The 23,725-nt window shown below is 62.0% G+C and overlaps 1 protein-coding gene across 1 annotated transcript; it reads right to left on the reverse strand.

Moving 5' to 3' along the window:
• Positions 1 to 15,841, reverse strand: TSPAN32 (tetraspanin 32). The gene is made up of 9 exons (XM_080640075.1): positions 15,726 to 15,841; positions 15,021 to 15,135; positions 14,245 to 14,342; positions 8,237 to 8,311; positions 3,639 to 3,740; positions 3,101 to 3,187; positions 1,526 to 1,609; positions 1,250 to 1,341; positions 1 to 579 (listed from the first exon to the last, which is right to left on the reverse strand). Exons 1-9 carry the CDS (start codon positions 15,789 to 15,791, stop codon positions 447 to 449), a joined length of 852 nt encoding a protein of 283 aa, XP_080496201.1. The 5' UTR covers positions 15,792 to 15,841; the 3' UTR covers positions 1 to 446.
• Positions 15,842 to 23,725: the final 7,884 nt, after the last annotated feature.

The following is a 23,725-nucleotide window of genomic DNA, read 5'->3' on the forward strand; positions in this document are numbered from 1 at the left end:
ACAGGGTTTTTAAAACGTATTTTTATTGATGTCAGCGAGGAAGGGAGAGGGAGAGAGACAGAAACATCGGTGGTGAGAGAATCATTGATTGGCTGCCCTCCTGCACGCCCCCCCACTGGGGACCGAGCCCACAACCCGGGCCTGTGCCTTGACGGGAATTGAACCTGGGACCCTTCCGTCCACAGGCCGACGTTCTATCCACGGAGCCACCCCGGCCAGGGCTGGCTGCCCCGTTTGGACTCCATTCCCAGCTTGCCCCCCTGAGTCCGTGCGTGACGCCGACCCCGCCCCCGTCTGCTGAAATGGGGCCGCGTCTCTCTCTGGCCGGCCTCCCGGTCCCCGTCCCTGTCCCACCTCCATGTGGAGGGCACGGCTCACATCTCAGTGAGGGGATGGGGCTGCTGGGCCTTGTCACCTCTGTGGGCGGCCCCGGCTGTGAAGCAGCATCAGTTGTCCTGGAGCAGCCGAGGGTCCCCCGAGGGTCCTCCTGGGCCCCAAAGGTCGTCCAGGTGGCGAAGGGCGGGGGTCCCCCCAGAGCGCCTGAAGAAGCCGAGCTCCTGGGACTGGCGGCCTCGGGCTCTGAGAAGCAGAGGCGCCAGGAGGCTGTTCTGGGACCCGGAGGGGCAGGCGAGGTGCCGGGGCAGCGCGGGGACCCCGTGGCCAGGAGGGACCAGGCGGGGTGAGTGGAGGAAGTGGCTGCTGGGCCTGCGTCCTCTCTGCTCCCTGTGCCTGGGGAGCCCGGGGGTTGCCCAGGGTCACAGACCCTGCCCGGGGCCGTAATCTGGGGGCCGGGAGCACCCGTCACGGTGCTGGGGGACAGGGCGCCTGTGAGGTCAGGTCTTGGTGCAGCTGGGGACCCGCGGGGAGAGGCGGTCCCTGTGCCCGCAGACGGGCCGTAGAGTGGCGTGCATGTGGGTCTGGCACCTTCCCCAATGCCCGTCCCCCTCCGTGTGGCCGGGGTCTTCTAGAACAGTGGTCGGCAAACTGCGGCTCGCGAGCCACATGCGGCTCTTTGGCCCCTTGAGTTTTTAGCAAAGGCCAGCTTAGGAGTACCCTAATTAAGTTAATAACAATGTACCTACCTATATAGTTTAAGTTTAAAAAATTTGCCTCTCAAAAGAAATTTCAATCGTTGTATTGTTGATATTTGGCTCTGTGGACTAATGAGTTTGCCGACCACTGTTCTAGAACATCAGCCTGGCCCTTGGCTCTGGGGTCCATGCAGGGGGCGGGGCGGGGGGGGGCCTACCGGGGCCTCAGCACATAGGTCCCTCTTCGGTCCAAGCTGCGGCCGGAGCGGATGGCGAACCAGAGGAAGGAGCTGAGCAGCATCGCGTACACCTGGGAGGGCGGCACCTGGGCCAGCGGCTCCCGGGAGGGGCTCCCGCCTCCCCGGGTTCCGCAGGGTCCCCCCTGTCTAGGGGAGGGAGAGAGGCAGGACCTCCACCCCAGACCACCTGCTTGGGGTCAGCCCTGGCCTTCCTGCTGGGGGTGGGAGGGGCGGTGGGGGAGGGCAAGCGGGTACCATGCAGGCCAGGCCCACGCTGGTCAGGGCGGAGGCGATGTGTCCGTGTGTCCTCAGGAAGCTCCTGACGCCCTGCAGGCAGTCCTGCGGGGAGGCAGTAAGGTGGCCCCTCCCGCCCGCTCCTCCCTGCCGGGGGCCTGCAGTGCCCGCCGGGGCCAAAGGCAAGGACGGGCAGCGGGGTGAGGAGGAAGGGGAGGCTGACTTGGTGGCTGTCTGTCTGTCCATCTGCCCACACGCCCTGCTCACACTTGGTGTCGGGGGAGTTAGGTTGCCCTCGAAGTCGGGGCCTCTGGCTCCTGGGGGCAGCCGGCACCCAGGTTTGTCTCACCCAGGAAGCCACCCCAGATCTCTGGGCGCAGCCCTGCAGCCTGGCCGGGGTGCCCGTTGGGAAAATGAACCCTAGCCCGGCCAGCGTGGCTCAGTGGTGGAGCATCGACCTATGAACCAGGAGGTCACGGTTCGATTCCCGGTCAGGACACTTGGGCTCGATCCCCAGTGGGGGGCGTGCAGGAGGCAGCCGATCAGTGATTCTCCCTCATCATTGAAGTTTCTATCTCTCCCTCCCCGCTTCCTCTCGGAAGTCAATAAAAATATATTTAAAAAGAAAGAAAAGGAACCCTAATCAGTCCCGTCTCTCCATGTGGCCCACTTTTCTGGGAAGGCAGCCCTGGACAGACCATGGTCCAGGACACATGCCTACCTGCCCGCCCTCCCCGCCGGGGTGGCTCTGCAGACGGCAGGCCCAGTGCCTGTGCCCCCCTCCTGTGCTGCCCCTGTCCCCACCCGGAGGCCTGGAGGTGCCTGAGGAACGCAGGCCTCGCCTCTCCTTGGGGGGCAGGAACCAGCCTCCCCCACTCTCAGCCCTTGACCCTCCGGCAGGCAGCCCCCTGGGGAAGGTGCTGGGGCCGCCTCCCTCCCTGGCCCTGCCATTTGCATCTTCCTGTCTGTTTCCTGGAGGGAGGCCAGGAGCCAGAGCGATAGGGTAGATTTGTTTCCCGGAGGGGGCGGGGCGGGGAGGCCGCGGGGCAGCGGGAGGGCGAGTGCCAGGCCCTCGCTAGGCCTTAGGGAAGGAGGGGCTTCCTGCTTCTGGTCTCCCTGGAGCCTCTGCGGCCAGGTTGGCGCAGGCCGGCCGTCCGGCGGGCATGCCTCCTCTGAGGAATGCCCTCAGCTCCTCCGGGGGCCCTCAGGACGCCTGCGTCCCCCTCCCCCGCCCCCCGCAGGCTGACCGCCTCTGCTCGGCACCCTTAGCCCTGATCACCTCCAACCCCCGCGCCTCTGGAGGCTTCTGAGGGCGGGGTCTGGCGCCTGGCGCTGCGCCTGGCCCCGGGGAGCCTGCCAGCTGGGAGCTGGAGGAATGAAGGAGTTGATGGAGCACGGGGCCCGCGTCCAGTGGAGGAGGACCCGGCCTGTGCCGGGGTCAGGCACACCCGCCCAGCCACCCCCCTGCAGCCTCCTGTCCCTCCTCAGCCTTCCCCGAGCCCAGCAGGGGCTGGTCCCCCAGGGTCTGGGGGAGGCTAAGGGGAGGCAGAGGCACTGGTCGGGGGCTGAGCCCCCAGCGTGGGCCCTCCCCCTCACCTGGGTGGCCGCCTCCTGTCCCCGGCACAGGTCGGCCTCCGCACTGCCCAGGAGGCCGGAGGGGGAGCTCTTCCCACAGCACAGGAACTGCAAGGACAGACAGAGGGGCCTTAGGACCCCAGGGTTCCTGGGCGGAGACGGGGAACCAAGGCAGAGAGACCAGCTGACGAGGCAGGGTCAGGCAGGGACCAGGACAGGGCTCAGGGCGACTGCCCCGGGGGGGCGGGGGGGGGAGGCACCAGGCATTGGGCAGCCTCATGGGCTGCGGCCCCTGCTCTCACGGGCCTGCTTAATGCCGTGCCATCCCCGGCTTGCCACCCGCCATCACCTGTGGACAGGGGGCCTTTCACTTTGTTCTGGACCCACGGATTGGGTGGTGGCCTGAGCTCTTGTCCCGGTGGCGTCCGTGGCCTGTGGCCTGGGTCCCCGGCTCAGCCCCCGGCCTGGGCCGCTGGCTGGGGGCCGCCCCGAGCCCATTTTCTGGATCAGGGTCCACATGGGGAGGCTGATGGACCCCCTCACCACGCTCACCGCTCACCGTGTCGTGGATGGCGGCCAGCTCCTGCCGCCGGGCGCTGGACGGGCTCGTCACCGCCTGGTCGTACACCAGGTCGTAGGTGTCCAGCATGGCATCCTCCACCTGCACCCAGAGGGTCTCCATGAAGCCCCCAGGGCGGGCCTGGGCCCTGCTGCTGAGGGGTGTCCAAGGCCCCCCCCTCCCTTCCATCCGCCCTCCGCCGGGCGAGCTCCCCGGCTCTCCTAGGTTCCCGGTCACAGGGGTTCCCCCAGACTTCAATTGCGGGGACCTCCCTGTGCCCGAGAACGGCTGTCAATGCCACTCCTGCTCCCGGGGGGCCCTGGAGGATAAGCCAGAGACCCCAGCTCTGGGCTTGCGGAGCGTGGAGGGCTGGCCGAGGGGGGTGTCCTCTGCTTCTGTGTGTGGCCACGGGCAGCGGGGCAGGCAGAGCCGGGCCTGGGCGGAGTAGCTACGTGTGAGGGTGCTGTGGGCATTTCCCCAGGACGTCCGTGCCTTTCAGGAAGCCCCCCAAGCAGCCGGGCTCCTGGCCAGGGGAAGCCGCGGGCCCGCAGGGCCAGCTCTGGCCAGCAAAGGCCCTGGGGCAGAGGACAGAGGAGAAGGGTATCCAATGTCAACAGGCCTGGCTGGACTCTGCCTGCCCCGGCACCCTGACCTCATTGCCTCGACCCACCTCACCACCCCTGCTGTGTCTTTCCCCGTGCTGCCCCCCCCCCAAACGGAATGCCTTGCCCTGGCCATGTGACTCCTTCAAAGACACACTGGCATCTCGCCTCTTCCAGGAAGACTTCCGTGCTTGCTCTGGGTGCTGGTCTCCTGGCCCAGGCGAGGCCTCTGAATTCCCCTGCCCTCTGAGGCCTCCCTTCCCACCGCAGAGACCTGAGCCCTCCATCACCTCCCTGCACCCCACGCCACCCCAAGCTGGGACATGCTGACGGGTGCACGGGGTGCCCCAAAGGGCTGGGGTGAACGGAGCACCGATGCCTTGCTCCGGCCACTAACACCCGCCGTTCGGAAAGGAGGGGCAGCCCCCCGCCCCTCCCCCTGCCCCCTGGAGGGCTGGGTCAGCCAGCAGGCGGGCAGTGGGGCTGTGTGGACCAGCCTTTTCCGAAGCCCAATAGGAACCAGATGGACTTCTGTCCGGAACACGGCTCCGGCGCTGACTAACCTTCCTCATGAGACACGCTGTGCGTCGTCCCAAACTCAAACCCAGCCGCTGCCTCCCCCGCGTCGGGAGGGACAGCACCCTGGGCTGGAGGGCCTGGCTGGGGGCCCTGACCCTCCTGTCTCCCAGGGAAATGAGGGTGGGGACCTGCCGGGCTACTGTGTCCTCGGGGGCCTGTCTCCCAGGGAAATGAGGGTGGGGACCTGCCGGGCTACTGTGTCCTCGGGGGAGGAGCTCCTGGTGCCGATGGGCCCTGGTGGAGCTGGCCTGGGTCCGCCGGGCAGGTGGCTGTGACCAGGAGGCCAGCTGGGACACCCCCCACTAGGCCGGGGCCCCAGGGCCAGCGTGTCACGGTCACACCCCCACGTCCCCTGCCCAAGGCCCCAGGCCCGCTCGGGGGGGGGGCCAGGCTGGACTCTCCCTGCAGACCTGGGCATCCACCCCCATCACCGTGTCCAGGGGGTGTGGAGGCTGCGGGTCCTGACATCTGGGTGCTCCCTGCCAGGGCGCCTCGCTTTAAGCTCATCTTCCAGAGCTCCAGGGGTGCCCTCAGGATGGGGTCCTCAGATCAGGTACCAGGGGAGTCCACGTCCCCCCTTCCCGGCCTTCGGCCTGGGCTTGGCCACTCTGGGCTGTGCCCCAACCCCCACTGTTGGCTAAACCTGCAGGGGGGGGCCTGTGGGGGCTGCGGGGGGCTCTGCAGACCCGCTCATGGGGCCCACAGTCCTTGCTGCCCCAGGGACAGTCGGGAGAAGCGTGGCCTCAAGGTGAGGTGGGGACGGGCCAGACCTGGGAGCTGAGGACAGCGCCTCTCAGCCTCCGGCCGGCCGCGCACTCACTCCTCCAATGAATTATTCAGCGGAGCCGGCAATTCATCTCCCATGCGCCTGGGGACCGAGCTGGGCTCTCAGGCTGCGGCTCTCCGGCTGCGGCCCTCCGGCTGCGGCTGGCGTAATTAATCGCCTCCTCATTCGGCATTCATTGCACGGCCACCCGTCCCCACACCACTGGCCCCGCCAGCTCTGGGCGCCGGCCAGGCCCCTTCCCCCACCCGCCGGATCTGCAGCCTGGCTTCGGGGCCACCGGAAGCCGCAGCCGCCTGCCTCCTCTGTCCTGGGGTTTCCTGTCTGTAGGATGGCCCTGCGTGAGCTGGCCTGACCCTCTTTATTCAGCGGAGGGTCAGGGGGAGGCAGAGGGGATGGGGGTTAGGGTTAGTGGTTAGGGTTTTAGGGTTAGGATTAGGGTTTTAGGGTTAGGGTTAGGGTTATGGGTTAGGGTTTTAGGGTTAGGGTTAGGGTTAGGGTTAGGGATTATGGTTAGGGATTATGGTTAGGGTTAGGTTTAGGGTTTTAGGGTTAGGGTTAGGTTAGAGTTAGGGTTAGGGGGTTAGGGTTAGGGGATTAGAGTTAGGGTTAGAGGGTTAGGGTTAGGGTTAGGGTTTTAGGGTTAGGGTTAGGGTTTAGGGATTAGGGTTAGGGTTTAGGGTTAGTGTTAGGGGTTAGGGTTAGGTTTAGGGTTAGGGATTATGGTTAGGGTTAGGGTTTAGGGTTAGGGTTAGGGGTTAGGGTTAGGATTATGGTTAGGGTTAGGGTTAGGGTAGGGTTAGGGTTAGGATTATGGTTTGGGTTAGGGTTAGTGTTAGGGTTAGGGTTAGGGTTTTAGGGTTAGGGGTTAGGGTTAGGGTTAGAATTAGGGTTAGGATTAGGGTTTAGGGTTAGGATTAGGGTTAGGGTTTAGGGTTAGGGTTAGGGTTTTAGGGTTAGGGTTTAGGTTTAGGGTTAGGGTTAGGGTTAGGGTTAGGGTGAGGCTCTGGACCCCACAGAGCAGACAGCGTCCCTGCTCACAGGACCTCGTCGGCAAAGGAGCCTGGCTCGACCTGTTTGGCCTATGTTGTCCCGAGGCCACGGGGCCTGCCACGTCCCAGGTGGGGGCACAGGAGGGAGGCTCGGCCTGCCCAGGCCCTGGCACCAAACACCACAGTCCCCTTCGATGGAGGACTGATGTGGGGCTCACTGATGTGGGGCCCACCCCGCCGTGCAGCAGTGCCTCTTACAGACGAGGGATCCCCGTCCGGGGAACGAGCCGCCCAAAGCCGGTGGAGGGCCGAGCCCGGACTCTGAAGCCTTCACCCCGGCCACCTCCTGCCACCTGGGCCTGGACCAGGGGTGGGCAAACTCTTTGACTCGAGGGCCACCATGGGTTCTTAAACTGGACCGGAGGGCCGGAACAAAAGCATGGATGGAGTGTTTGTGTGAACTAATATAAATTCAAAGTAAAGGAGCGGAGGGGAGAGCAAGAGAACCGGATAGAACAGCCGGATCCGGCCCGCGGGCCGTAGTTTGCCCACGGCTGGCCTGGACACTCACAAGGCCGCTCAGAGGGCAGCTGGGGTCCACCCAACCACGGCCCCTGAGTGATCCCGAGCGTCGGTCCGAGCACGGGCCAGCCCAGGGCGGTTTTTGTGGGGCTGGTGGCAGGGGTGGGACAGGGAGGAGGCCCAGCCGGGAGCCCTCAGCCCTCACCACCCCCTGCTCTGGCGGAGCCCCAGCTGGACGGCGGCCTGTGGCTGTCCCTGCAGCAGGGACTCCCCCGGGGCTTCAGACACAGAGTCCGAGAGGAGAGGGTGGAGGGGCTGCGGCACCCCAGGAGAGCTGGGCGGGGCCCCCGGGCGTCCTGGCAGCTGTCTGGACCCGGACCACCCACGCTGTGACCCAGACCGCAGCTGGGGGGATGGGGGTTGTGAGCCCCAACGCAGGTCCAAGCAAGACGGCTGGCCTGCCCCGCCGAGAGCCACGGCCGCCCCTAGGGGCTTCGAGCCCCTCCAGAAGCCAGGGGCGTCCTTTTTCTGATCTGGTCACAGGTGCGTGACCCCGAGGGATGCCAGGGTGACCCTTGGGCAGGGAAGGGAAAAGAAGCGTTGACTCGGGGCAATGAGCCCTGGGCTCTGCCGGGGTGAGTCCTCCCCCTCCTGGCCTCTGTCCTCCCACGCGCAGACTCCGCCCCATCACCTGGCAGCCGGCTCCAGGCAGGTGGGGCCCGGGCCTGGAGTGGGGCCTGCATGCCCTGTCCGCCCACCGCCTAGAGCCCCAGCCCCGCCCCAAGGGCCCCATCGGAGTGCAGACCCCTCAGTGGATCTTCGGGAAACCGCCTCCCCCTAATCCACCCCTGAGGGGGACAGCCCTCCCCTCCTCCCTTCCCCCAACTCCTGGGAGCCATCTTCCTGGACCAGGAGGGGCAGGAATGAGGGGCCCTGGGGGGTGGGGAGGTCCAAGGCCTGTACCTGTCTCCCCTCCTTCTCCTGGGAGGTGCTGTTCCCACCCCACCCCCAGGCGGAGAAGGGCCCCACAGTGGTCCCCAACCGCCCGCCCATCTCCTCTAGTGACCGGCTGGGAGGAGCCTGGGCCCTCCGCTCAGCGTGGGGCGGAGGGGCACTCACCTGGGTGGGGTTGCGGAGTCCCCAGAAGGCCCCCTGCACCAGGGCACAGAAGACCAGCGCGAAGCACAGGAAGCCCTGGGGAGAGGGGTGCACGTGGTCAGGAGCCCCTGAGCCCCACTCCCCACGCCCGGGGCAGGCACACAGGCTCCACCCTCCGCGGGCCCTTCTCGGAACCCTCTGACATCACTAGTGGTGGCTCCCCAGGGCCTGTGGCTGGCAGTGCCCACCCCACCCCCACCTCCTGGCCTAAGGACGGAGGGGATCCCTGGCATGACAGACCCCGCCCACTGCGACTGCCCTGGGAGGGCCCTGACCCTAACCCTGACCCTGACCCTGACCCTGACCCTAACCCTAACCCTAACCCTGACCCTAACCTAACCCTGACCCTGACCCTGAGCCTAACCCTAACCCTAACCCTAACCTAACCCTAACCCCTAACCCTGACCCTAACCCTAACCCTAACCCTAACCCTGACCCTAACCCTAACCCTAACCTAACCCTAACCCCAAACCCTAACCCTAACCTTACCCTAACCTAACCCTAACCCTAACCCTAACCTAACCCTAACCCTAACCTAACCCTAACCCTAACCTAACCCTACCCCTAACCCTGACCCTAACCCTAACCCTAACCCTGACTCTAACCCTAACCCTAACCCTAACCCTGACCCTAACCCTGGACCTGGGCCTGGGAGGATGTGACCTTTGCCATGGCGGGGCCTCAGCAGGGACAGCTGGCTTATCTTTTGTTTGTTTGTTTGTTTGTTTGTTTAAATATATCTTTATTGATTTCAGAGAGGAAGGGACAGGGAGAGAGAGAGAGACATCAATGATGAGAGTCATGGATCAGCTGCCTCCTGCACGCCCCACACTGGGGATGGAGCCCGCAATCCGGGCACGTGCCCTGACGGGGAATCGAACCCTGACCTCCTGGTTCATGGACCCACCCAGGTCAACCCTCCCTCCGTCACACCCTGCTCCTCCCCGGGGCCATGGGCCCCGATCCCCTCACTCTCACCACGGCCGGGACCCCAATGTTGGAGGAGGCGGCGGTCCCTGGAGAACATGGGTCCAGCCACGCCTCCCTCTCTGCCCCTCTCTCTCGGGGTCAGGCCTCTGAACTTGCAGAAACCACTGAACATCGGGGACCCTCCCCTGACAATGCACTGGTGCCCCTGAGCCCTTTGTGGGGCCTTGCAGGGGGTCACCACAGACTCGGCCCGGCCGGTCCGGCCACTGACCACACACACCGTGTCTGCGGGGTCCACAGGCCCAAGCAGCAGCCGGCACCCCTCTCCCCACCCCGAGTGAGTGGCTGCCTGGGTGACGGCATTCCCCTCCCTCCGGGACGGCCCACAGCCGGGGCACGCTGTGCCTCGCGTGGGGGAGACACCCGGGAGTCCATGACCAATTGACTAGAGAGGTGCCTGCAGATGCAGACAGACCCACAGACACCGGCCGGGCCAGGCGGGGGCAGAGAAATAGCTCGTGTGTGTGTGTGTGTGTGTGTGTGTGTGTGTGTGTGTGTGTGTTGGGGGGTGGCTCAAGGGTGGACCACCCACCAGCCCCCAAACTCTAGTGTGGGCACCGGGCCCCCCCTTCTTCCCTGCGTCTCAGGCGGCCTTGAGGTCGCCTCCTCCTTCCCCCCTCCCTCTCCCTCCTCCCTCTTCTCTCTCCTTTCCTCTCCCTCCCTCTCTTCCTCTCTCTCGTTCCTCCTCCTCTTCCTCCCTCCTCCCCATCTCCCTCCTCCCCTCTCCTCTCTCCTCTTCCTCCCTCTCCCTCCTCCTCCTCCTCCCTCTGCCGCCGCCTCCTCCTCCTCCCTGGCTGGCTGAGGGCCACCTTCCCCATCTGGAACCCATCGCTCAAGGCTGCCTCCCAGGCTGGGGGCCCCCGAGCCAGCTCAGGGGAGCGGCATTTCCTCCAAGACAGCATCCCCCACCCACGGCTCCCCGCCGCCACCCTGCAGAAGGGGCTGTGGGCCGAGGATGGGCCATGGACCCCTGAGGCCGCCCCCGGGCTCGGGCTGCTGGTGTGGCCAGGGTGTCCCCCTCCTCATTCTGAACAAAAACCCGAAACACGTCCACATGGCTCCCTCCAGCCTTCCAGGCGCTGGGCTCAGCCTGCAGGCTCGCGTTTCCTGTCCCGGAGGCCGCGCTGGAGAGAGGCCGGGGCCGGGGGCGGGGCGGGAAGGGGGGCCGCCGGGCGCCTGTCACTTTGGGAAAGATCTCCGCGCTCCCCAGCTGCTTCATATGTGCTCACACACACACGCGCGTGCACACACAAGCAGGACAAAACACACACACACACACACACACACACACACACACACACGCACACGCAGACAGCTTAGCGAGCAGGTATCGGAGAGCCAGGTGGTCCACGGGCAGGGACCGGACACACCACACCCACGGAACAGCCCTGCTGCCGTCCCAGGTGCTGCCTGAACCCCTGCCCGCAGAGGTCAGGGGTCAGGGGAGCTGGGGACACCCTGGTGCCTGGCTGAGCTAAGAACAGGCCTTGAGCCCCGGGACAAGCAACATGGTTTGCTGCCTGAAGCCAGCACCACGTCGCCCCCTGGTGGCCGCTGCTGGCCTCTGCAGGCCTCCTCCCCGGGACTCCACAGGGGCTCTGGCCCCCCGCGGGCAGCCTGCCCTACTGTGCGCCCTGTTGGCTGGCCCCTCACCTGAGGGCTCCCCTCTGCGGGGACAGGCCACTGCCCGGTTGGCTTCCCTCCCTCCAGCACCTGGCTCAGCGGTTAGGTCAGCGATTTTCAACCTCTCTCACCTCATGGCACATAAAATAAGTAATAAAATTCTGCGGCACACCGAAAAATATATTTTGCCGATCTGACCAGAAATATAAAGGTATAATTCTGATTCATTCACACCTGATGGCTATTGCTGTGTTGGCCATTGTCTCTCTTTTTTTTTCTTTTTTTTTTTTTTAACTAGGTGTACTGGTTAATAATGTGGATACCGGTTAATAATGTGGGTTTTGTAATCAAAGAAAACACGATAATTTCAAGAGAAACATCAAAAGTGCTTTGTTCAGCCCTAACCGGTTTGGCTCAGTGGATAGAGCGTCAGCCTGCGGACTGAAAGGTCCCAGGTTCGATTCCGGTCAAGGGCATGGACCTTGGTTGCGGGCACATCCCCAGTAGGAGGTGTGCAGGAGGCAGCTGATGGATGTTTCTCTCTCATCGATGTTTCTAACTCTCTATCCCTCTCCCTTCCTCTCTGTAAAAAATCAATAAAATATATTTTTTAAAAAGTGCTTTGTTCAAAGTAATGTCCATCGCTAGCTACACATTTCCCCATCTTACAGGTAATTTGTGGGTACCATCCCAATAGAACTTTTCTTGTTTTGAGGCAGACCATTCAGAGACCCATTTTCCACTTCTTCGTACGTTTTGAAGTGCTGCTCAGAAAGTGCGTGTGCCATCGATCAGAACAAGTGGTCATCTGAAGGAGCAAGATCTGGTGAATACGGCGGGTGGGTTCATACTTCCCAGGCAAGATCTTTTCACGTGTCTTTAACTGGTTTTGAAGTGTGTGATGTTGCGTCATCATGAAGCAAAATTACTTTGCCGTGTCTTCTGGCCCATTATGATCATTTTACTATCTAACCGTGGTTCAAATTGATTATTTGTTGTTGGTAGCGATCAGTATTAATGGTTTCACCTGGTTTTAGAAGCTCATAATACACCACACCTTCCTGATCCCACCAAACGCAGAGCATCGTCTTCTTTCCGAAGCGATTTGGCCTGGCAGTCGATGTTGATGGTTGACCTGGATCAGCCCATGATTTTGTGCGTCTGGGATTCTCAGAATAAATCCACTTTTCATCGCCAGTCACAATTCAATGCAAAAGAGACTTTCTTTCGTGCCGTTGAAGCAACATTTTACTGATGACTTTTCGGTTTTCCATTTGTCTTTCGTTCAGTTGATGTGGCACCCATTTTCCTTCCTTTAAAATCTTTCCCATTGCTTGTAAACGATCGGAAATTGTTTGCTGAGCAACGTTTAATCTTTCTGCAAGTTGTTTTTGAGTTTGACACGCATCTTCATCCAATAATGCTCGTCATTGTTGGTCTTCAGACGTTTTCGGTTGACCTGGACGTTCTTTGTCTTTCACATCGAAATCATGACTTTTAAAGCGTTTATTAAACCAGCGTTCACAAGTATCTTGAGATGGAGCATGTTCACCATAAGCTTCCCGAAGCTTTCAGTAGCACTTTTCTTCAAAATAATGAATTAAAACTTCCTGCAAATGCTCTTTTTTGGGGCACGAAATTCGACATTTTTAAGCGTAAAAATATCTATGATGTTACCACCTTCAGAAAATTTGACATATGGAGTTTTGAAGCTTCTTGTCAATACAACAAAATAGCCTACATATCAAATTGCATATATATCAACATACGTGTAACTCCATCTATTGAAAAAAATCCGCATTATTAACCGGTACACCTAGTAAAATATATTTTTTTATTGATTTCAGAGAGGAAGGGAGAGAGATAGAGAGATAGAAACATCAATGATGAGAGAGAATCATCGATCGGCTGCCTCCTGCACGCCCCCCACTGGGGGGTGATGGAGCCCGCAGCCCAGGCATGTGCCCTTGGCCGAAATCGAACCCGGGACCCTTCAGTCCGCAGGCCGACGCTCTATCCACCGGCCAGGGCGCCACTGTCATTTTGTATTTGACAACCTTAGGGACAGAGGTCCCTGGTAGCCAGATGTGGCATGTCTTACATTTCTAGGTTGGAAATCGCTGCCCTGAGCTCTGCATGGGCTGGAGTCAGGGTGGACACCCAGCCGGCCCTGCCCAGCCCTGTCCTGCCCGTGAGGCCCTGGTTGGGGCTGGGGCCGCAGCTCCGAGGGGTGACCCTGTCCCTGCCCTTGGAGAGAGTTACAACCAGGAGTCACTCAACAAACATGGATGGCACAGGCGGGGCAAGAACCCCCTGGGGAAGCACAGCCCCCCTCCCCACTGGCTTCCACAGCAAAGCAGGGGCCTCCTGGCTGGAATGGGGGGGGGCTGGACCCCATATACCCCGAGCACTGAACACACGCCAGGTGGTAGCTGGGGGAGCAGGGGAGAGAGGGGGAGCCCGAGCTGGCCCAGGTCTGTGGGGACCCAGGTGGGCAGGTGTGGGGACAACACCGGCCACTGCTGTGAGGCCTGGGGGGCTGGGGAGGCCCCGCGGATAGCTGCACAGGGCGGTGGGGGACTCAGGAGGAGCTGGGGTGCAGTCCACCTGGGGCGACTGCTCAGACCCAGACCTCGGGGGATGGCCGGGCAGGGGCGCCTTCTGCGGCCTCACCTGGCCTCTTCGAACAGGAGAGGAAAGGCGCCTGAAACCCGGCCTCCGTCTAACAGAACCGGACTCTCCCGGGCCGTCGGGAAAGGCGCCCAGGCCTGGGGGGCCGACTCTGCCTCTTACGGGCCGAGGTGATTCCCTGAAGGAGGGCCGGGGGGCTGGCCCACCGAGGGGGACCCTGACTGGTTTGGGTGGAGGGGTCCTTCTTGGCCTGGGCAGAGGGGTCCTGGCTGTGGTCTAGGGGGCGGGGCCTGCCTGGTATCTGGGGGAGGGGCCTGCCTGGCGTCTAGGGGGAGGGCTGCCTGGTGTCTAGGGGGAGGGGCCCTGTCTGGCATCTAGGGGAGAGGGCCTGCCTGGTGTCTAGGGGGAGGGCTGCCTGGTGTCTAGGGGGAGGGCCTGTCTGGTGTCTAGGGGAGGGCCTGTCTGGTGTCTAGGGGGAGGGGCCTGCCTGGTGTCTAGGGGGAGGGGCCTGCCTGGTGTCTAGGGGGAGGGGCCCTGGCGGGGCTCACATCCCTCCAGTCACTGTTCTGTTGGCCACTGTGGGGAGAGGCAGGCTCCCTGGGCTTATAGTCCTGACATTCTTGATTCTCCCCCCCCCCCACCCCGGGGGCTGGGGGCTGGGGCTGGGGGCTGGGGCTGGGGCTGGGGCTGGGGGCTGGGGCTGGGGCTGGGGCTGGAGGACTCACCCCGGCCATGAGGCCCCCGGCCTCCCGCACAGTGGCTGCGGCACTCAGCAGCGCCCCCAGGGTGAGGAGCCCGGCCAGGCTGATCCCTGCGAAGAAGGCTGGGTGCAGAGAGGAGGGTCAGGGGTGCCCGTGCACAGAGCCTGGTGTGAAATCCACCCGAAGTGGGGCGGGGGGGGAGGGTTGCTGGACTGGGGGAGCCATGTCTCCCTATCAGGCAGGGCAGCGCCTCCTGCCACAACCCGGACCCACACTCAGAAGGCCCGAGGGAGGGAGGAGGCCCTGCCCCCACCGCTGCTTCCTGCCCTACTGGCTGGAGCCTCCGCAGCCACATGCACCCCCCCTTCCCCCCACCCCATGCCCGAGCTGCAGGTGGCCACGTGGGGCTGCCCGCTTATCAGTCCAGACCCAGGCTTCCTGCAAGGAGGCTGGGGTTCAGGGTTAAGGCTAAAACGTGGGGCCTGGGGGGCGCAGGCCTGGGGCTGGGGCCATCACCAGCCCGGTGGGCCTCAGTGTCCCCCACACCCCATCCAGGGGCTTTCATCTCAGGTCAAGCCCTGGAGGGACCCTGTCCCTGGGAGCTGCTCAAGGCCCCCCCCCCCGGGCTGGGCCCCCCTCTGTGGGGACACCCCCTCTGTGGGGACACCGCATCCAGGTCACTGCGGCCGGTCCCGCTGCCTGTCCCCGTCCCGCCCCCTGGGGGCTGCACCCCCCCAGGCTCCCCCACAGCGGCCTTGCCTCCTGCGCCCCGCCCCTCACGGCCCCCAGGCCTCACTTACCCCAGCGGTGCAGGGCCGGGTAGGAGGACCCCTCCGGGGCCACACGGCTGAAGACGGCAAAGTGGGCTCCGAAGGAGGTGAGCGCCGCCATGGTGGCCACGAGGAGGCCCAGCAGCTGGGGGGGCAGAGCCAGAGTGGGGGCTCCCTCCAGCCTCCTGGTCCCATACGAGAGGCTCAGCCCCCGGTGTTCCCCTGGGGTGGGTGGTCTCAGGGAGGCCTTTGCCCAGATACCCCCCGACACACACAGATACCCCCGGCACAGGCACCCCAACACACACACAGACCCCCTGACACACACACACACACACTCACACTCACATGGCGACACACACACACTCCCCCCTCCCCTCCCCCAAAGACACAACCAGGGACCTTGGCTCACTCTGCACAGCGGGAAGTGGGCCCCCCAGCCCCAGCCCCCAGTCCCCCCTGTGACAGCAACCCCCAGGCGTCACTCCCAAACCCCCCCCCACAGTGCACCCGCCACCCCAGGCCCCTCCAGGCCTCTGGCTGTCCGGTGTGGGGGGGCAGACACCACCCACAGGGGCAGCCACCCCAACGGTCACTCCTGGGCACCCACCACCAGGGACCCAGGTGCGTGTCCATGGGCTGGTGTACGTGGGGGAGCCACTGTGCTGGAGGCCCAGGCACACGGTCACCACCCTCTCCCCTGAGGCCCCCCCTCCCACCCCACCTGCCTGTTACCAGGACAAAGAGGCTGGTGACCAGCATCTGGCATTTGGCCACCCTGACTCGACGCCGAGGGCCCATGGTGGTCGCCTCTCCTCTCCTCTCCTCTCCTCCCCGTCCTCCCCTCCCCTCCCCTCCCCTCCCCTCCCTCCTCTCCCTTCCCCCTGGGGTTTCAGCTGGGCGGGGCCTCAGAGGCAGCTGCCCTCCCAGGAGGTAGACTGTGCCCGCCCATCTGTCAACACACCCTGAGAACTGAGCGGGTGCCAGGTGCCGGGAAGGAAGGGCAGGCAGGAAGGGGAGGGGCGGCGGCCCGCTCTGCCACCCCTGCTGCCCCAGCCCTGGCCCAGGGCACCAGGGCACCAGGGCATTTGTGGGCATCAGAGGCCTGGCCCAGCAGGCGCGGCCTCGCTCCGGGTGTGGCCGCGAGGACCCCTTGGGAGGAGGTGGGTGAGTAGGAGAGGGCGCCTGGGGGGTAGGGGGTGAGCTCCCCGTCTCGGGAGTGTGCGAGCAGAGGCCGGACCTCCGGGTGAGTCCTGCCGGGCCTCGGTCCTGGGAGGCTCTGGGGTGGGGGGATGGGGGTCTGGGGGCAGGCCTCGTGGGGACCCCACCCTAGAAGAGCTGTCTGCTGTGACAATTGTCACAAGGACATTTCTGAAAAGGGAACTGGATTGGCGACGCCTCAGAGGCAGGATGGGTACCTTGGAGCAGAGCCGTCCTGAGGGCACGCGGGGGGGCTGACTCGCACCCACCTGGGCCTCCGATGGAACCCCAGGAAGGGCCGTGCTGAGTGGGCCGCTGGGGCAACCTGGGCGGGGGGACACGCGGTGAAGCCACCGTCTGGGCCCAGGCCTGGCGGGTGTGCAGGAGGGCCGCCGCCGTGGGGTGTGGCCACCGCCGTGGGGTGTGGCCGCCGCCGCCCGTGGGGTGTGGCCGCCGCCGTGGGGTGTGGCCGCCGCCGTGGGGTGTGGCCGCCGCCGCCCGTGGGGTGTGGCCGCCGCCGTGGGGTGTGGCCACCGCCGCCGTGGGGTGTGGCCGCCCGTGCGCCTCTGGGCCTGGAGCTGCTCTCCTGCACCTGGCACCGTGGGGAGCTCCTGGACCCGCCCTGGCCCGCAGGGGCACGAGGGGGTCCCCCGCCACGGGCCTGTGGTGTCGCCCCAGGTGGCACCGGGCGTGGCCCAGGCTGGGCGCGGCTGTGACCGGAGGGGTGCATCAGGGCCTGAGCCCTCTCCCCGGGGACCGGCCCCTGGCGCGGGGCCTGCCCACTTCCACTTCGGGAGGGAAGCAGCGTGGCCCACGGCGAGTCTGCGCCGAGTCCGGAGAAAAACGTTTGGAGTGAGAGGCAGGCTGGGGTCCCGACCTGCCTCTGCTGAGCACCTGCTGTGTGACCTCCCAGTGTCCTCCCAGGCGGCACCAACCCCCCCGTGGGCAGATAGCCAGGCTCCCCCCGTGACCGGCCACGTGGGAACGGACCAGGCCTCTGAGCACGGCCCCTTTCCGTGCCCACTGGCAGATCCCAGGTACCAGCCATCTGTCCTCCGGGCTGAGCCGCACCCCCCCACTCCGACACCCCCTCTGCACGAGGCAGTGGCATCTGAGGAAGCCACGGGCGGTGCCCGGCCCTCAGCCCCTCCGCCCTCTCCCCTGGACACCGTGGTGGCCGCCCCGCTCCCCGGGCGGCCTGCGGGGGCCAGGAGGGCCCTGAAGCAGAGCTGCAGCTCCGAGGGCTGGCCCGGTGCGCACAGTCCCGTCCGCTCCCTGGACCCGTCGGAGGGTCGGCCCCACCGCCAGCAGGCCTCGGCTGCCTCCTGTCTTCATCTCCAGGAAACGCGGGGCCTCAAAGTGTGCGAGTGGGAGTGTGCATGTGTTTGTGTGCACGTGTGTGTGCATATGTGCACGCACACATTCATGTGCATGTGCATGTATGTGTTCACATGTCCATGGAAGAGTATGCATGTGTGCGCATGTATTCACATACCCGTGTGAGTATATGTGCAGCTGTGGTGTGTGCACATGTGTGCATGTGTTCACGTGCCCTATGAGTGTGCATCTTTGTGTTCATGTTCATGTACATGTATTCATGTGTCCGTGTGTGTCTGTGTGTGCATGTGTGCGTGCATACGCATAGGTGTGCATGCGCGTGCACCTGTGAGTGTGCATGTGGGCATGTATTTACATGCCCGTGTGTGTGCATGTGCATATGCGTACATGTGCGTGCCTGTGTTCACATGCTCGTGCGTGTGCCTGTGTACATGTGTGCTTGCCTGTGCGTGTGCATGTGCGGTGCACGTCTGCATGTGTGTAACATGTTATTTGCTGTCCAGGGACCTCCTTGTCCTCTCTGTTTCCCCCCATCAGCCAATGAGCAATTGGTTAACTGAAAGCTGTGGTCACAGGAGCCAATGAAAGCTCCCCGTGGCCCGAACTGGAACAGTTTGTGCAGAGCCGGGTAAGGCCGCACCGGACCGTAACCCCGGGCGCGCACATGCCCGCGCCCACTGGCATGAACGAGGGCTGGTGAGACTCAGAATGCGGAGGGAGTGGCCAGTGGCCGTGCAAGAGCACCGCACCTGCTGAGTTTGGGCACCCCGTTGGGGAGGGCCCCACTGCTCCCCTGGGGCTGTGCCGGGGGCCTTCTTCCCCTCTGGGGGGGTTGGGGGGCAGGACAGATGGGCGCAACCTGACCAGCGCGCCTCAGCCAGGCGGTCAGAGTCAGCCTCCAGGGGCAGGCGGTGCTGGGAGTGTGTGCCCTGATGTGACGAGATGAGACGGGCACCCCTGGGTTCTCCCCCAAACCCACAACCCCGCTCGAATCGTGGCACAGACCCCAACAGAGCGCGTCCTGCAAACACGGCCCCGTCCCCCCAAAACCCCACGTCAGCCAACCGGGGAGCCCAAGAGACCGTCCCAGCCCCGGGGCCCGAGGAGGCGTGGGGACCGGTGTGACGTGGGGTCCCGGTGGGTCCGGGGACAGAAGGGCCCAGGGGAAACCAAGGTCACTGATCCAGGCCTGGCCACCGTTCACAGCAGCAGGCCAGCGCTGACCGGCTGTGGGACACATGCCCGTGTCCATGTCGCCTGTTCTGGCGTGAACGTTTGGCCCCTGTCGTTCCTGTTTTGTGGGGACGGACAGTGTCTGTGTCCTGTTGCTCCTCACAGTCTCGCTGTCGGAGCGTCCATGGGTGACCTGCACTTTTCCCGGTGTTTCGGGCATCCAGGGTGACCGCGGTCCGGCAACATGAGGCGCAAAATCCCAGAATGAACAACGCACACGCACACGATGCTCGCCGCGCGGAGCAACTTGATGAAATCTCCGGCTGGTTCTGTCCGTCCTGCCGGGCCTGACTCACCCCGTCCAGGGGCTCCAGGCCCCAGACGTTCCCCGCCTGTGAGTCACCCAGTGGCCGCTCGCTTATCAGATCGGCGGTCGCCGCACCGGGCGACCTCGGCCTCCGAGAAGCGGGGCACCCCACCCCCTCGTCCTCCAACTAGCTGTTCCCCGGTGCTTCCCCACCGAAGTCCGTCAGACAGGCCCTCCGCCCTTGTTGGCTCCCCATCGACCCCGCGTCCCCAGCGGCACGCCTCTGCGGACGCCCACTCGGCCGGAGAAGTCTGTCCCCTTGCTCAGGTCCGAGGCCCAGGAGCAGGAGAGCGGCGATGCTGGCCATTCCCTGGGTCAGAGGTCAAAGCGCGCTCCTGCTGACCAGTGCCCAAGGCATCCCCTCCCTGCATCCCCTCACGTAGGCAGCCAGCGTATCTCCTCCCATCATCACAAGGCCAGGCCAGGCGAGCGCAGCGAGGAGCTGTTCTGAGGGAGGGAGGCCCGTCCACATAACTCAGCCATGGGCAAACTACGGCCCGCGGGCTGGATCCGGCCCGTTCGGCTGTTCTCTCCGGCCCGCGGAGCCGAAAGAGCGGAGGGTTCTCTTGCTCTCCCCTCCGCTCCTTCACCAGCAGCAGTGTTAACATGGCAACGTCGGGAAACACGGCCGCAGCTCCTTCTTCTGAGTGGGCGGATTTATATCCCCATTCAGTAGAAGGAACCACCTCTCCATCTTCCAGAGGCTCCTTGGAATGCCCGCGGACGCGTCCCCCGACATCACCCTGGGAATGCGGAGACACGTTATCGTGGTGATGGAGGGAGACACGCCCCTGGAGAGCACAGTATCAGAGCATTAGCTAAAAAGGAGACCAACAACACTGTTCCCACTGAAGTGGATGTTTTAAAGACCAAAAACCTTTCAACCCAGTCTACATTGCCATCTACATCTACGTCCCGGGCATAATTTGGAAGTTGCACTAAAGAAAATGTTTAATTTACTGTTTACACATTTTGTTCTTTTCTATTTGTTTTAGTTTTAAATTGTTTTATTATATTTAAGTTTAATTGGAAAGGCTTTTGTACCTTTCCTTTGTTAGGCAATTTTATTTTGCCTTTGCCATCTTCAATAGAAGGTATGTTATTGTGCTATGATTCCTCCATTTTTTGAAGTTTCAAATTATAATAATTAGTGTTTACATTCTTCTTGTTAAAATGTTTGAAATGAATAAAACTATTGAAATAAAAATAAAAAAAGACCGTACCCTTTTATGTAATGATGTTTACTTTGAATTTATATGAGTTCACACAAACACTCCATCCATGCTTTTGTTCCGGCCCTCCGGTCCAGTGTAAGAACCCATTGTGGCCCTCGAGTCAAAAAGTTTGCCCACCCCTGACATAACTCTGTGGGAGCACGTTGCCAGGACGCTGCTGCTCTCTTCGTGGTTATTGTCGGGAACGCCACGGGGCCTCGCGTGTAAATGACACGTCATCGCGGGCATGTATGTGTGGGAGAACACAGAGTCCACATAGGGTCAGTGTCATCTGTGGTTTCAGCCATCCCCTGGGGTCTGGGAATGTGTCCCCGTGGCTGAGGGGGGGGACCCCTGTGCTGTGTGATTCTAGGTGGCGATGTTCTGCGTCCGTCATCTTCTACATTTGCTGCCGAAAAGGCTCTCTCCTCCACCAGGAATGAATGAACGAATGCATTTCAACAGACTGGGACCTGCTACCATCTGCTGATTTCTTTTTCTTTTTTTTTTTTGAATCCTCACCTGAGGATATTTTCTTAAAAATATATTTTATTGATTTTTACAGAGAGGAAGGGAGAGGGATAGAGAGTTAGAAACATTGATGAGAGAGAAACATCGATCAGCTGCCTCCTGCACACCTCCTACTGGGGATGTGCCCGCAACCAAGGTCCGTGCCCTTGACTGGAATCGAACCCGGGACCCTTCCGTCCTCAGGCCGACGCTCTACCCACCGAGCCACACCGGCTTAGGGCCATCTGCTTATTTTGATGCTAAACTTACCCCAGAGGTAGCCACCCCTTCCCACTGGCTTCTGTCGGGCTGATAAATGCTCACTGTTTTGTGAGCAGCTTGCTTGTCACTTCCTGATACACCAAGAGGTTCCAGGTCCATCCCATCACCCGCTTCCTCAACTCTGGGACCAGCCCCGGCTCCAAGGAGCCTGCTTCCCCTTCGTGGAAAACGGTACTTAGACGCCAAGACCCGGCCCGGCGTCGACCCAGGAACCAAGAGGCACTGGTTCGATTCCCCGTCAGGGCACATGCCCGGGCTGTGGGCTCCATCGCCAGGGCGGGGCGTGCAGGAGGCGGCCGATCCATGATGTTTCTCTCGCGTCCATGTTTCTATCTCTCTCTTCCTCTCCCTTCCTCTCTGAAAGAAATTGAAAAAATATTTTTTAAAAAGTGATAAAAATCATCCCCCAGAACTGAGGAGAGGAGATCCAGGGCTCTCCAGGGCCAGCAGGACCTACCAGGAGGAAACTAGACACATCGCAGTGACCTTTACAAATGCAGAGTTCCGGAATGTTCCGGAGCTCCCGCAGGCCGCCCAAAGGATGAGAGTCGCACTGTCCTTCTGCGGGAGCCCTGGGCTGGAGGAGAACAGAGCTGCATTCCGAGAGCATGGGAGAGGGTCACCCGGCCCAGGCGGTCCTTGAGGGTCTGTTGTTATTTAAGTGGGAAGCAGGGGTGGTGGTGGGGGGGGGCATTGGGGGGCAGACAGAAATGCCTTCGGAGCCGCAGAACATGTCGAGTGTTTGGAGGAGTAAATCCCGGATGCTGCCGAGCCACGGAATTGGGAGAAGCTAGGGAGCCGCTCGCACGCCTGCCGCCCCCCACGAGCCGCTAACCAGCCGTGGGCAAACTACGGCCCGCGGGCCGGATCCGGCTGTTCTATCCGGTTCTCTTGCTCTCCCCTCCGCTCCTTTACTTTGAATTTATATGAGTTCACACAAACGCTCCATCCATGCTTTTGTTCCGGCCCTCCGGTCCAGTTTAAGAACCCATGGTGGCCCTCGAGTCAAAGAGTTTGCCCACCCCTGTTCTAAACCATCGAGATCCCACTTAGCACAGGAGCAACGCTGGGCACGTGCCCGGCCGGCGGGCTCAGGGGCTGAGCGTCGACCTATGAACCAGGAGGTCAGGGTTCCCTTCCTGGTCGGGGGCACGTGCCAGTTGAGGGCTGGATCCCCCGTGGGGGGCGTGCAGGAGGCAGCCGATGCATGATTCTCTCTCATCATGGATGTTTCTCTCTCTCTCTCCCTCTCCCTTCCTCTCTGAAATGAATAAAAAAAAACCTATTTATTAAAAAAAAAAATCGGGCGCGTCCAGGAATTAACGGGCCCCTCTGTGGAGAATGCTGGACTGCAGTGAGAACCCTGGCCGATGCTGCTGGGGATGAACACACTGCCTTCATATGACAAGATGTCAAAGCTCCCTGACCCCGGACATCCAGGGCCACCCGGAGCTGCACACGCCCGACACACTTGGGCGACACTGGCGTTGAAGTGCACACGTCCCCGAGTTAGGTAGGTCAGCTGCGAATAAAAGACCAGCGGAGCCCTAACCAGTGTGGCTCAGTGGATAGAGCGTCGGCCTGCGGACTGAAGGGTCCCGGGTTCGATTCCGGTCAAGGGCATGTACCTTGGTTACGGGCACATCCCCAGTGGGGGGTGTGCAGGAGGCAGCTGATGGATGTCTCTCTCTCATCGATGTTTCTAACTCTCTATCCCTCTCCCTTCCTCTCTGTAAAAAATCAATAAAATATATTTAAAAAAAAAAGAAAAGAACAGCGGAGGGGGACTTGTCTGACATGAAGACATTCAGTGGTGCCTAATAGAAAAACTCCCAAACGTATGGGATTGCCCCAGAACACAATGAAACCCCAAGACAGCACGGGGCGGTTGGGGGACCGGGTGCTCACAGGTGCTCATTTGTCTGTGAAAAGCCACCGAGTGAGCGAGACCCCTGTTGATTTCAATGGCCAGAATCTCCGTGTGCCCCCACATGTTCACGGCTTAAATGATCTGTCACGTGGGGAGTGAAAATACATTTGTGTGAATAACAAAAAACATGAATTTTTTTTTTAATCCTCACCTGAGGATATGCTTTTATGTGCTGTTGTTGTTTTTTTATTGATTTTAGAAAGAGGGAGGGGGAGGGAGGACAGAGAGAGAGAGAGAGAGAGAGAGAGAGAGAGAGAGAGAGAACCATGGATCGGTTGCCTCCCGTAGGTGCCGGACCGGAAACCTGGGTGTTGTGCCCTGACCGGGACTCGAACCCACCACCTTTCCGTGAATGGAATGGCACTCCAACCGACTTGAGCCAAACCGCAGGGCAACAGCATAGGACATGTTCACATCCGTTCACCAACTCCTACAACACATCTGCTCCGACATCTCATGGAGATGGCGCGGAGCTGTGGGTCCGTTTGGGGCGAACGGACATCGTACTGTCGGAGCTCCCAATCTATGAACACGGTGTCTCTCTCACTTCTGTGGGTTTTCTCTAATTGCTCTCGCCAACGTTGCGTGGTTTTTCAGTGTACAGGTTTTGCACGCCTTTGGCCGTTATTTGTATCTAAGTGTTGAATGTGTTTGATGTCATTGTGCATGGCATTTTAAAGTTCAATGTCCAATTATTTTTCAGGTGTGTGTGTGCGTGTGT

Source organism: Plecotus auritus (assembly GCF_963455305.1).
Source record: "Plecotus auritus genome assembly, chromosome: 9".
Lineage (NCBI taxonomy): Eukaryota > Metazoa > Chordata > Mammalia > Chiroptera > Vespertilionidae > Plecotus > Plecotus auritus.

What these genes read in the sequence shown, in the direction of transcription:
- TSPAN32 (XM_080640075.1), bottom strand. Translation starts at nt 15,791, where the DNA reads ATGGGCCCTCGGCGTCGAGTCAGGGTGGCCAAATGCCAGATGCTGGTC. An exon ending in GCGTGGGCCTGGCCTGCATG is followed by an intron (nt 1,342 to 1,525) that starts GTACCCGCTTGC and finishes CCGCCCTCCCAG; the next exon opens with GTGTACGCGATGCTGCTCAG. An exon ending in ACCTATGTGCTGAGGCCCCG is followed by an intron (nt 580 to 1,249) that starts GTAGGCCCCCCC and finishes TCTGCTTCTCAG; the next exon opens with AGCCCGAGGCCGCCAGTCCC.